Source organism: Oryzias melastigma, linkage group LG8 (assembly GCF_002922805.2).
Source record: "Oryzias melastigma strain HK-1 linkage group LG8, ASM292280v2, whole genome shotgun sequence".
Classification (NCBI taxonomy): Eukaryota; Metazoa; Chordata; class Actinopteri; order Beloniformes; family Adrianichthyidae; genus Oryzias; species Oryzias melastigma.
In genome coordinates this window covers 8,470,913-8,485,119 of record NC_050519.1, presented here as the reverse complement: position 1 = coordinate 8,485,119, position 14,207 = coordinate 8,470,913, and the positions used below count along the sequence as shown (strand labels likewise).

The 14,207-nt window shown below is 39.7% G+C and overlaps 1 protein-coding gene and 1 long non-coding RNA gene across 2 annotated transcripts; one reads left to right on the top strand and one right to left on the bottom strand.

The window, feature by feature from the left end:
• Positions 1-964: 964 nt before the first annotated feature.
• Positions 965-14,201, top strand: usp31 (ubiquitin specific peptidase 31; the record flags this gene model as incomplete). The annotated part of the gene is given in 15 exon segments (XM_024272248.1): positions 965-1,099; positions 3,032-3,126; positions 3,210-3,302; positions 3,430-3,565; positions 3,790-3,937; positions 4,979-5,159; positions 5,280-5,391; positions 5,468-5,562; positions 6,276-6,353; positions 7,296-7,425; positions 7,674-7,793; positions 8,337-8,562; positions 8,636-8,794; positions 8,902-9,054; positions 10,507-14,201. Coding segments are annotated over 15 exon segments (3,288 nt in total), but the record flags the coding sequence as incomplete, so codon positions are not given.
• On the bottom strand, positions 8,141-9,535 carry LOC118599047. The gene is made up of 2 exons (XR_004948323.1): positions 9,394-9,535; positions 8,141-9,030 (listed from the first exon to the last, which is right to left on the bottom strand). It is a non-coding gene; the product is annotated as an uncharacterized LOC118599047 (long non-coding RNA).
• Positions 14,202-14,207: the final 6 nt, after the last annotated feature.

Genomic DNA, 14,207 nt, shown 5'->3' with positions numbered 1-14,207 from the left:
CCCCAACAACGTCAGTCAGTCGCTACACTATTATGAACGCTGTTGGCTGGTGACATAGCTTAATATGCTGAAATAGATAGCCTAAAACGCTGAAGTAGATAGCTGAAATTGTTGAAGCTAATAGCTGAAAATGCTGAAGCTGATAGCCAGCTGAAATATTAGCTAAATTCCAAAACAACCTAAAAGACTGGGGGCGGGGGCAACGTTAGCCAAAACAGTTAGCATACAGCTGAAATATTAGCTAAACTCCAAATTAACCTAAAAAACAGAAAAAAAATTAAATTAGCCAAAACAGCTAGCATGTAACTGAAATATTAGCTAAACTCTAAATTAGCCTAAAAATTCTAAATTAGCCAAAATAGCTAGAATGCAGCTGAAATTTTAGCTAAACTCTAAATTAGCCTAAAAAATCCTAAATTAGCCAAAATAGCTAGCATGTAGCTGAAATATTAGTTAAACTCTAAATTAGCCTAAAAAATCCTAAATTAGCCAAAATAGCTAGCATGTAGCTGAAATATTAGCTAAACTCTAAAAGCTTGACTTAAGAAGCCCAAGTTCCCCTAAACAGCTAGCATGTAGTTGAAATATTAGCTAAATTACATAACAGCCTAAACAACAAAAAAAAGCCCAAGAGAAAGCCAAAACAGCTTGCATGCAGCTGTAGTATTAGCTAAACTCCAAATTAGCCTAAAATACTGAAAAAAATATCAGAAATTAGCCAAAATACCTAGCATGTAGCTTTAAATATTAGCAAAATTCCATAGTAGCCTAAATACATACCAAAATGATCCAAAAAGCTAGCATAATTCCATTATAACTTTTAAGTTTACTACATCTTGACTCCATATAATATAAAGTAACGACTAATCGACTATTAAATTAGTTGTCGACTATTTTAATAGTCGATTAGTCGACTAATCGTGGCACCCCTAGTCAACGTGTTGTTTTGCTCTTGATGTTGCAGAATGCTGTCTCCAAAAATGCCACTCAGTTCAAAGGAAATTCCCAACACGACGCCCAGGAGTTTTTACTGTGGCTGCTGGACAGAGTACACGAAGATCTGAACTCTGGGAATCCCATCAGTAGGCCTGCTATGAAGGTAAATTGAAAGACTTCTCTATTATTATTAAGGCCCAAAGCGCTCACATTTACATGCTGATGGGGGCAGAGCTGCCATGCAGTCCACCGACTAGACCCCCAGGATCTATGTGGGGGTTCAGTTTATTGCTCAAGGACACTTTTGACACATGCAGGAATCTAACCTGAGACTTTCTGATCCAAGGTCTACCTCCGCCCCAAACTATACAGGCTTAGACTGTTGTTTTACTCTTTGTTTTGGCGCATTGAAGTTGATTTATTGTAAATTATCATAGAACGCAAAGGAAATATGCTTCGCTCAAAGACCAACTCCAATCAAAGTTGTGTTTTTGGTGTTTTCAACATGTTCTTGTGGGATTTTTCTCATGATGGAAGACGTATATAAAGAAAAATATGATTTAAACTTCATTTCTGGATATTTAAATAGATATGAATCAGGAGCCGTTTGAAAAAGCTTGTAGCTGTTCTGTACAAACTACAATTGGCAAGACACAAGCTCCCTGCTCCGCTCCATTCCGATGCATCCACTTCCAGACAATTCTATTCTTGCTCATCCAAGCTGGGTTCGGGCTCAGAACTGTACCCTGGATAGCTCAAAAACTACTCTGCATTTTTTTTTTTATGGTCGCCATTGTTGGGTTTTATTTTTTTATTTCAGAAAAAATGACAGTTTTTTGGGGATTTTGCCTTAAAAGCCTATTAATAATTAAAAATAGATGATATAGATGAAAAGTTGATTGGAGGGCAACTTTAAACGTTCATATCTCAAACATATATTACTTTTTTCAACGTAGTTTCACAATATTTGCTGAACCATGATTTCCTGAGCAACAGAATAACCAATAGAAGCGTGTTTTGTCATAAACCCAGGTTTAATAAAACGATTCCTATTTAGTAGGACCAATAGCAATGTGTACATCTATAGATTTTATTTTAGGCCTTTTTTTTTAACCAAAAATACGATTTGTCAGCTTTTTAAAATAAATCAATTCACCTATTTAATAAATTAAGTAACCTTTTTATGAGTGACAAAGCGGCAAAGAAGATGAATGAAGAATACCTATTAAAGTTAAAAAAAGAAAAAACAAAATGGCATAATTATTTATGGTGTTCCTCAGGGTTCTGAGCTGGAACCAACTCTGTTTTCTTGCTGCATGCATTTTTTTTAAAGCCATATCAGAAATCTTAACTCGTACTTTTACTGATTTAACATGAGCCTTAAGAGGCTAGCCAGCCACTGAAGCTTTCAGCTTCTTTTGTCTTCATTTACTTTAATCACTTTTTGAAAATTGTTTTTTAGAAAATCGAAAGTCTGTAGCTTTTATGAATACAAAATTAATTATTCAGCCATTAAAGTACTGGACAAGTAATGCAAGTTATAATATTTATTAATATTTTCGAAGTATTTTTATTTTAATTTTCAAAATTCCATACTTTTTTCTGACAACTGAAAGAAAAGTTTTTAGTCAAATGCCTCTGAAAATGTTGTAAAATTCCTTCATAACACTTCAACCACCATGATAACCAACCAAAATACTCAGTTTAGTTCATGGAAATCCTTTTTCCATTTTGGAAAGCCTTAAGGCTTTACACAAAATCATCATTAAACACAGCGGATAGTCAATTCCAATTAAGTCCAGCTCATTAAATTAAGGCCAAATTGTCCTAATTGTCTAATAATGGTACCTTCTAACAAATCAATTATGATTCACAAGTTTACGATTCAGTTTAGTTTTTCAGTTTCATTGCATATTGATCTGTTGAAATCCAAGTTTCCACATAACTGAACAGAGATGAAACATTTATGAATAAAATTAGAGAATCTTGCATAAAAATACAGTAAAAAGAGAAAAAAATGTATGCACTAATGTGGTGACTTTTTCTGTTCTTTGATGTACAAATGAGATAAATAAAAGCTGATTCTGTTCCTCAGCCCCCCATCGAAGAAGATGACCAAAGCATGGAGGGGCCGTCTCCTCCCCTGTCTGCCGGCTCTTTTGTCCAAGAACTCTTTCAGGCACAGTACAGGTCGGTTTTCTGCTCCTAAAGTGTGAAAACGCGTGTAATTCCATCTGTCAGTTCTATTGAAATGGTTTATATTTTCCCCGCAGGTCGTCTCTCACCTGCCCTCATTGTCAAAAGCAGAGCAACACGTTCGATCCCTTCCTGTGCATCTCCTTGCCGATCCCGCTGCCCCACACTCGGTGAGTTTCTCCTGCGTTTGCTCTGGAATTTAGGAGTTTATATAAATCTGTATCATTTTTCCGTAGCCATATTAGTAAAAAGATACTCGGTAGATATCAAAACTGTGTTATCTTCCTTTCTTTCTAGGCCGCTCTATGTGACGGTGGTGTACCAGGGAAAGTACTCCCACTGCATGCGGATTGGAGTTGCTGTTCCTCTGAAAAGTACAGTCTACCGCCTCAGAGATGCCGTGTCACGTGAGACCAAGATCCCCATGGACCAGGTGCTATTCCTGTCTCTTATCAGGGTCTGACACAGTGAGACTGCAGCCTCAGAGTGTCAGCACGTTTAGAAAACAAAAAAACAATTCAGCCCGCAGATGGGAAACTAGACACGTTCTTCCTGTGGAACAATATTAGCTTTAGAGTCATTGCAAATGACAACAAAAGAGGATTTTTAGGCTGTTTTACTAACTGAATCTTTATTTTTTGTGTGTTTTTTGCTCAGTTTGTTCTGACTGAAATGTACTACGACGGCTTTCATCGCTCGTTTTGCGACGACGACGACGATCTGGACATCATTCAAGAAAGCGATTCCATCTTTGCCTTTGAGACTCCGGAGACCTTCCGACTGGAAAACATTCGCACAAAGCGGGGTAACTCCCACTTTACACTCGACAAAACAACAAAATTGAACCCTCTGGAAGTGACAGACACCCTGAGGCGTCCTGCTGTGCAGCTGTGAGATCAGCATGATAAAACTCCATCTAAAACTATTTTTTTCGATTCTGTATTTGATATATCATGGAATTAACAATAGAATATGACATTTATTTGTATTTTGGGGACAAAAGTGATCTTCAAGGCGGAAGACGAACTTCAACAAGGAGGAAATCGATCAATATTTTATTATCCGACGTGAGCTTCTGCAACAACGACCACCGGTATCGTTTCCGCGAAAGATCCGCCTGCCGCGTCACGAGAGGCGAGCAGTTCTGCTTCACCTGTGAGCCGACCTGAATTCCAAACTTTTCCCAAAAACCTTTTTAAATTATTTTTCACAAACGCAATAAAGAAAATGTATGAGAAAAAAAAGAAGAAAAGCAGCAAAAAAAAGAAGAAAAGTCAAATAGAAAGCAGTGGTTTTAGGAGATAAATTCTTCTTGTTTTTGGTCTGCCTGGAAGCTGAAGCACCGGCAGACTCAGTCATAATCACTGTCTGTATAACAACATAAAAAAGGTCACATCGTTGACCTGTGAGGTCTGTGTTGTTCCTCCATCTACAGAAACTGCTCATATGTGGCCCAAAGGAATCTGTGAATTCCGTCTGGATTTTTTTTTTTGGTATTTTCATTCAAAAACATGTTGATTAGTTTGTTGACAAAATTAAATCTTGTTGTTTTTGTGAAATTATACCTAAAACTTTCATTTTATGTTGTAAAAACAGTTCATTAAACATTTTTGTGGCCTCTACAGCAACATTTTTTTAGACGGAATTTTCAGGTTTTTATGATTCTATGTCTAGTATTTGAATATAACGTGGAAAAATGTCAAAATAAAGGTAGCGTCACATTCAAAATACAGAGATAAATTCAAAAGTAGACAAAAACTGAATTTTAGTCTCTAAGTACCAGAGGGTTAAACACTTTTTAGTAATTTTTTGGTAGTCATTGATGTGTGTTTTTCTTTTGTTCCAGGAAGCCTTCTGGCAAACCTGAATCACAACAACTTAAAGTACGGCGGAGAAATCAGCAGGACTCCGTCGTTCATGCAGGGCGCCATGACTCCTGTGAGCGGATCGCCCAATAAAAACCTGGGCCCTGAAAGAATCATCCTTTTGGTGTGCAACAGGGCGTGCACTGGCCACCAAGCCAAGAGGTGCTCACTTTCTAACAGTTGTTGTGAACAAATCTACGTTTCTGTTGTGTAATAAACAATGAAGCAGGTTGTTGACTTTTTTTAAATGGTTAATAGAAAGTTTGCATTGATGTTTTTTAGGTTCGGCCTCCCCTTTGTGCTTTACATGGAGCGTACTGTGACGTGGGACGCTCTGCAGAAAGAGATCCTGGAGAAAATGCGTCATCTTTTGAGACCTGGAGTTTATATTCAGGTAGAAATTTGTTTAGTAAATAAATGTCCAGTTTGATATTATTCATTTGGATGCTTTAACTTTGAATTTGTACCAGGTTGGACCTTTCAGTCTTCGGGTGGTCGGTGTTGTTGGCATCACTTACCTCCTTCCCCAGGATGAGCGACCTCTGTGTCATCCAACCGTGGAGAGGTCAGTCCTGATGTTCGGTGATGGATCATTTGTGATCTCGGGCGTCTCTCAGTTTAAATATTGACAGTAGTTTTAAAGTATTCTCTATGTTCACTTTAGAGACTTTTATTTTGAAATAAGAAATCTTTTGTGTCGGTAATCAGATTATTGTACTTCCTGAAACAAGTAAAATAAAAGTTAAAATAACAGAGAATGATCATAATTGAGTCATTATAATAAAAAAAATACAAACAAATGAATTTTGGGCTCATAGAGGTAAAAACTTTTCACAAATTTTCATGAAGTTGTCCAACATTTATTTATCTATTCACGGTTAAACCGTAGCTTCGGTCCACATTTTAACGTGTGAAAGTGTGGTGAAGTCCTAGTTTCCAAAGGAACACAGGAGCAGCTTGATTTTTGTCAAACCAGTGGAGCTCAACCACATCAGGAGGTGTTTTTTTAATCTGAATTCGGCTCACACACTTACACGAGGACCTGCTTTAACAGGATTTTAATTGTTTGTCAAAACGCCGGTTTAACTCGTTCTGATATCTCTCAGGATGTTTCAAACCCTCTTGTTTTGTCCTCTCATTCTTTAGTATACATTAGTTGTAAGACTGTGTCTTACAAAATAGGAAGTAGAAAATTATTATTTTTTTGGTTGTGAAGTGATCAAATTTGACCAGAAGAAGCTCCTCCTTCTATAATTTGCTTTGTTGTTTTCTATGCAGAGCTTACAAGTCGTGTGGACAAGGAGGACCTCCACATGTGAAGATTGTGGTGGAATGGGACAAAGAGACCAAGGACTAGTGAGTAGAAAAATGATAATAGGATGTCGGTTCTGATCATGTTGTTTTTAGACTTGATCAGGATCGGATATTTATTTTATTCTTATCATGATCGGTGCTTTGTATTTCACGCTTATTTTTACGGATAGATATTCTCCAAGTCTGCATATCATGAACGGATCATCTTTTATTGTCACAAAACGCAGCTGATATGGTTCTAGTTTGAGCATGTTGCTAAAAGCTCAAAGTCCTTCCTGCTGTGGAATCAAACCACAGACTTATGTTTTAAAAACAGTTGTCACTCACTTTAATTTTGCAGTTTGGTTAAAAAAAAAGGCTCATTATATTTTAATCTCTTCTAAAATCTTCATTTTAAAATGGTTCCCTCAACTTCCTCCACAGGATATTCCTTTTCTTCTCTGAGGACGAGAGTTCATTTATTTCTCAAAAGAATGGTTTAAAATCAACAGAAACCACAAACTGAAGTTGTTCGTCTCACGTTAAATCTCAGGTTACGTCTTTGGCGTCTTACTTCAGTAACAGAAGCCAAAAATAGTTTGGCAATCAACCAATGTTCTTGAAGAAACTACCTAAACATAATTAGGAAGCTTTTGAACAAACCACATTTGACCTTCACTCAAAAGTTCATGTGTTACCTCACTACTTCCTGTTTTTAAAGTGTAAAATCAAACTCAGGAAAAAAGATTTCCCTCAAAAAACCTTCTGAATCTATCTGACTTGTTGGCTTTAAATGAAAAAAAAAGTCTTTGATTTTCTTGTACTTTGTTTGTTCAGGCGCCGAGCTAATGCTGCTGCGCTGCCTGTCATTACACATTTAATCAGCCGTCACATTTCTGTGAAAGGTTAAACGGCGTGTCAACTCTTAAAGCTGCAGGAAAAGCCTCTCCTCCGATGAAAGGAACCTTGCATGAACAGGATTTTTCTTTTTTTGTTTTCCCGCAGTCTTTTTGGGCACACGGAGGAGGAGTACGTTCCAGATGCAGAGAGCGTGTATTTGCACCGAGAGCAGCACCATCAACCACAGGCCTGCACTTTGGCCCAGTGCTTTCAGCTGTACACCAAGGAAGAACACGTAATTTACTCAATCACTCATTTGTGGCGTGTGGTTTTATTTATGGATTCAAGCTGGAGTTTTTGTCGGTTGAACTCAGACTCTGTTTAGAAAAGGGTTGCCATGTTTCTTTTCTTCCAATTTATTGAAGCATTTATAATAAATGCGGTTCAACTTTTGACGTCGCTCATACGCTCTTATTCTGAGTTCATTTTGGATCCCAAGCAGTGTGTGTTTTATAGTTGCTCTTCGGGGTATGTGTTTTCCAGCTGGCTCCAGACGACGCCTGGCGCTGTCCGCACTGCAAGCAGCTGCAGCAGGGCCGCATCAAGCTCAGCTTGTGGACGCTGCCGGACGTTCTCATCCTGCACCTGAAGCGCTTCCGGCAGGTAATTCAGCTCCGTCGTGAAACAATTCCAATTTTTTCTGCTTGTTTGGAATTACCAAAAGGGTCTTTAGTTGGTTTGAATGTTTCCTCATAGGAAAATATTTAGATGTCATCATCTGGTGTGCCACAGGGCTCCGTCCTGGGTCCCACACTTTTTTAAGTGTACACAGTTGTTGATGACGCCTTCAGGAGATACGATGACACTTAATTATGTTACTGTGTCTCCTGATGACCTTTTAAGTTGAATTTTAGATAACTTTTCATGTAGTTTCTTCATGTCTTAGTTTGATTTTATGAACTTTTGTTGCCGGTTACTTTTTGAATAATGTGTATGTGTATTGGGGATACACAATAAAATTGCCCTTTAAATAAATTTGAATTAAAATCAGAATTCGGTGGCGATCCGTGTCAAATATCAAAGACATTCTTTTGTTTTTTGGTTACATTTTCTGACCTTTTCCTGTTAGATGATTAAACTATATGAATAAAACATATGCAGGTAAATGATTCTAATGTTGCAGTTAATCTTCTGTCTCTGCTGCAGGAGGGGGACCGGAGGGTAAAGATGCAGAACATGGTCCGATTCCCGCTGATGGAGATGGACATGGCGCCGCATGTGGTCAAGAGAAGCCAAAGCAGCTGGAGTTTGCCCTCCCACTGGTCTCCATGGAGACGGTCTTACGGCCTGGGAAGGAACCCCGACGACTACCTGTACGACCTGTATGCTGTGTGCAACCATCATGGCAACATGCACGGAGGCCACTACACCGGTGAGCGCCGCGGCACTCCTATGGTCGCTTTGATCATTTGAGCCATTTTTTTTATTGCTTTTTGTGTTCACAGCTTACTGTAAAAATTCCATCGACGGACAGTGGTACTGCTTCGATGACAGTGAAGTTTCTCCCATCGCCGACGAGGAAGTGTGTCAGCAGGGCGCCTACATCCTGTTTTATCAGAGGAGAAGTGCCATTCCCTCCTGGTCTGCCAACAGTTCAGTCGCTGGTCAGTAACAAACCGCGAGACTTTCAGAGAGGAAGTGTTGTTGTTTTGGCTTGTAGATCAGGACTGACGGGGCTTTTTGTCTGGATCCACCTGTCACGTCCACTCAGGTTCGACAAGCTCCTCCCTGTGTGATCACTGGATCAACAGGCTGCCCGGCAGCAGGCCTGCTAGTTTGGCGTCCGGAGCTTCATCCAGACGCACTTCTCTGGCTTCACTGGCGGAGTCGGGCGAGTTTCCTGGTGAACGGATTGAAGACGATGGTGAGTAGAAATGAAACTTGGATTTATTTATTATTTTTTGTAAAGATTTGATGCTCAAGTTTAGTCAAATTTTTGGCCAGTATATATTTAACACTCTAGACTAACATCATGCAGCAAAACTTCCTAAACTTAACAGCAACATCTACATATAGGAAAACAACTTTGTGATATTTTTGTATCTGTGTGTATTTATTTAATTGCACCTTGAAGGAATTTGCCTTCCTCCAATGATTCCACTTTCTCCTCCATGTTTGACAGTTAATTTCCTTCCATATTTACACATTATAGGCCACATAATAAAATTCTGGGCGATGAAGCCAGTCTTCCAGTCTTCTGTACCTCTATTTCCTGTTCTTTCCGTCTATCACTCAGTTGTCAGAAACTCGTCCTCTGATTCAGACTTGAGGTCGGACAAACCGTTTTACTGTCAGAGAAACCCCGACAGGTTTTCTTCAGATTCTCTCTCTGTCTTTCAGGGTTTGTTCCCTTTTTCTTTACATTTTTGAAACAACACAACAGCTTTCATCAGTGCAATATTGTTCTTTGTAAACAAGTTTTCCTTTTGCTGTCTGGCTGATTCAGACTTTTTTTCTATGCATTATTTATTTATTTCTACAGTGTTCCGCGTCCTGATTGGCTATCGTCAGTCAATCTCCTCTGTCATATCTCCTTTTCAGAATGATTCACTTTTATAAATCCTCAATCATGATCAGATCTTTGGTTTGTTCTAGAATATTGGACTTATTTTTTATGACGGATTAAACTTGAAGAGTTTAAACAAAAGAAAAAAAGTGTAAGAAGTGTGTAGTGAGGGGTTTTACAACCTTAAAACACCTGTACACTGAGATAAATGAGAGAACGCTAATCAAAAATAGTTGGAAAACAAAACTTTCCAGCAAACTTCAACCTTCATCACAAAGAAACATCTTTAAATTCATAATCTATTCATGTTCCCTGGGAATATACAGCTTCACAGGTTTTTACCTTTTTCCTTTAACTCCAAAAAAGTTCACAACCCACCTCAAGTTCCTTTGTTAACTTTACCACCTCAAAATGAAAAAAAAAACTAGAATACTTGGGATTTTCTAAAACTTTTGGGTATAATGTCTGTTTTAGTAGAAGTAAATCGGTTTGTTTTTGGCTTCTAAATAATTAAAAACCAGCCAAAGCTTGATTTTAGTAAATGAATTTCGCTGCATACTTTTCCCCAGAAGCTGTAAACATATCTTCTAATGCTGATCATTACACTGACATGGAAAATGTTTTTCAATTTGCGGTTGGTGATGCGTAAATGCATAAATACAGTAATGTGATGCTAATGGAGTTAGTAACATAAGATGATGCATAATGACCTTCAGAACACATTTATGCTCATTTCTTAAAACTTAAAGTTCAAAGTTATGAGGAAAATTTCTCTTCTTTTCTGAATGGAACTTTCTTGTTGATCTTCAGGAGGATTCTCCGTTCGGCCCTTCGTGAGGAGCATCCAGCGGCAGAGCTTGTCCTCCAGGTCGTCCGTTGCGAGCCCGTTAGCCTTCAGCGACGGCGGGATGAAGCCGTCGTGGTCCCTGTCGGCCAAGCTGCAGATGAGATCCAACTCCCCGTCACGCTTCTCCCTGGACTCTCGGTGCTCGCCGCCCCTGGAGAGGATCGGGGAGGCGTGCGACGACAAGGTTTCCACGTCCTGCTTCGGCAGCTACAGCAGACACGAGCGCTACTTCGGCAGCAGGACCCCCCTATCCACGATGGAGAGCAGCTTCAGCGGCCAAGACAAAAGATTCTTGGATATGATGTACTGCCGAGCTCCGACTCCAGTGGACAAGAAGAGCGAGGCGACGGAAAACAACAACGAGATCACAGCTGTTGACCAAAACATATCACCCGCTCCAGCTGCTCCCCCCAAAGAGCAGAAACGGAAGAGTAGCATCGGAGGATTCACGCTAAAGACCGAAAGCTCCTCAAAGGTTTCCAACAAAGCGGAGCAAGAGAAAACTTCCAGAAAGAGGTTGTGCGCTACAAGTAAGAGCTCCACATCCGAGACGTCTTCCAGTACTCCTGTGAAGGGCAAGAAGGTGAGCAGCACAAAGGAGAAGGCCGTGAATGCAAAGAAAAACACCTCAACCCCCAGCGGAACGCCCTCAAAGACGAAAGAGTCCCCCCAGCCTGCAGAACCGACGCCACCGTCGAAGCCATGTGTCCGCTCCACGCCGCAGTCTTCCGCTTCTCCGTCACCAACCGCCAAGAAGAACCAGAGCGTCGCCGACAAAACCTCCTCCGGCGGCCGGAAGCGCCTGGTGGAACGGAGTTTCAGCAGAGACTCCATGAACACCAGCCCCCTGGTCGACGGCAGCCGCTGCTCCACCCGATCCTCCCTCTCCAGGAGCGGAGACGTGGGGCGGGTCGAGCGGAGGTCGGTGCGGAGCTCCAGCAGCAGCTCGTCCGTCACCAGCCTGCGCTCGCCCAGCGTCTCCACCCGAGACCTGCAGCGCAGCAGCAAGTCCGAAGAGAAGGGCTTGTCCTTCTTCAAGAGCGCCCTTCGGCAGCGGGAAAGCCGCCGGTCGGCTGATTTAGGAAAAAGCACCCTGCTGACCAAAAAGAGCTCCGACAAAACGCTCAAGCAGAACGGACAAGCCAAGGAGGTGGAGGAAGCCACCCGGGAGGCGGATGCTCAAGGAGGAGACGCCAAAAAAGAGACTCCTTTCAAGCCCCCGAGCTCTCTCAGTCGTACGCTCCTCAACGTAGGAAAGTCCAAGTCTTCCCTTTGCGACATTAGCAAGTCTCCCTCCAGCGGGAAGAAGCCTCTGGAGAGGATGGCGTCCTCCCGGAAGCTGTCGTCCGGCATGCAGTCTCCTGCACGAACAACACCGAGGCCTCAATGATCGGTAACTAATCCTCAGAAAATGCAGCTACTTTTTTGTGCCTAAGTTTCACAGAACACCCGGCGTGTTCACGACTCATCTTATGGTTTTGTACACTGGCTTTGAATTTGGGTTCAGAGTTCAATCGGCCCCTTTTCAGTGTTTTCTGCCAGTTTTGATCGTTTACATGGTTTTTCCCGCATGGAAAGCTTTTTTTATCGTTCATTTTTACACATTTTTGACAGGAACGCGTCTCGTTCAAGCTTAAATTCACAAACCCTGAGCTTGTTAGCATCGATAGAAGATTTAAATAGTCCCGATCAATAACAGCTTTTATAAGTTGAAGAACCAAAACATCATTTTAACCTTTTGGATGTTAAAAGAAGATCAACAAAAATGGTTTAATGTTCTTGTTTTTTTTCTGTCAGCACCATATATTGGGAAAAATATTGTTTTTCCATTTAAAGCTATAATTATAGATAACACTAATAGTCTTAAACGATGGAAGAATTAAAGCAGCAAATATTTATTTTAATGATTAAAAATAACATCAAGGCCCAGGACCAAAGCGAGATTTTAGAATATTTTTAAGCCTTTTTTAGATAAATATTTAACGAAGTTGGGCACCCCCAATAAAATATGTGATCTATTTTGAAATAAAATCCCTAAAAACTTCAAAATTAGAGATTTATCTGTACAGATACTGAATGAAAGGAAGTATTTTTTTGTATTCTCCAATGAGTATCAGGTCCAAACAGTCTAGTCGTTCTCCTGTAGTGGTTTGAAAACATTTCTTTAAGGTAAAACATTTGCAAAATTATGTCATTTTTCAAATTTCTGGTGCTGAAATTGGCCAAACATGCTCCCTTGTTGAAGGAGGAAGCGGTTTGTAAAAAGCTGTGGTACCTCATAGGAGGAAGAGGATGAGGAGGAGGTTTCTACCTCTCTTGATCTCATCTGAGCCGCTGGATCCACCTTAACCCCCGAAGGAGCAAACTCCTGCAGTACTCAAACATTAGATCGGGATGCATCACCGTTCCTCTCGGATGGTTTGTAGAAAAACCACCAAAAGTAGCATTATTCATCAAATGTCTTCACAGAATGTAGTTTTTCTGGCATTAATAAATCGGATTGTGTTGCTGTTTTGCTCTTCGGTGCTTCACAGCAGGTGAATGAATGCAGTTTTAATGACTTCCAATTTGAATGTTTTAACACATAGTGCTAATTTTTCCTAATTTTCACTTTTTTTTAGGTTTTCAGTAAAAATTTGATAGATTTGCAATTCTAAGTTCTAAGTTCAGTGCTGCAGCATCAAATGTGGTAATTTTGAGTTTTTTTCTTAACAGGAATGCTTTTAATATCTGTACACGTGTCACTTTACTTGCAACCAGTCATAGGAAAAATATCTTTATTTAGTTTCTTTTCCTAAATTTATGGCGTTCGTTGACTGTTGACTTAAAAACGTGTTTGTGGCGGATCCGAGCGCCTGTCTTTCATGCTAGCTGGCCTTCACCTGATGTCTGTAACGGCGTTCATGCTGGAGCTGGTCAGAACACAGGATAATTACAAGAAGAGAGAAAATCCATTAGCTGTAGTGCATTAAGATGAACGCTTTTGATACTTAAGGATGTAGTAGGAATAGGAAATCTATTTAAGCATATATGTATGTGATGGAAGGAGGAGGCTCTTTGACAATCTGAGTTGTACTGTACACACTTTATTATGAAATACTGTACATACGGCCCCTAGTTTTAGAACTTTTTTATGTTTTCTTTTAGCTTCCAAAATAAAAGCATCACTTTGGTTCCAAGAGTTTAATTACAAAGCAGAAAACTTCATTTCAATAATTTATAATCAAAGAGAAAATGACACTAATTCTTTATTTTTTGTTTACAAAAATGAGTCACTTATGAGTGAAAATCCACAGTGTGTTTTTGCACTTCAGCTGATGATGTAAAACTGCAAATATTAGTAATTTTTTTTAATAGATTTGTTGTCGATGTACAAATATGAAAATGATTTAGGAATGCACTAATGCATGGAAATGCTAATGCATGTGTTTTTTTTATTTTTATTTTTTTATCAACTATGCAACAATCTGCAGCTGTGTAAAGTAGCGAGCAGTGCATGGCCCGTATATCTCCATCGCTCAATTTGCACACCATTCTGATGCTCAAAAGATGTAAAGCGCATTATTCCATAAAAGCATTCAAATATAAAAACGTGTGTGTGTAAGAATATATCTAATGGTATAATAACTATTATTTTCATACCATTTAAATATTTGTCTCACTT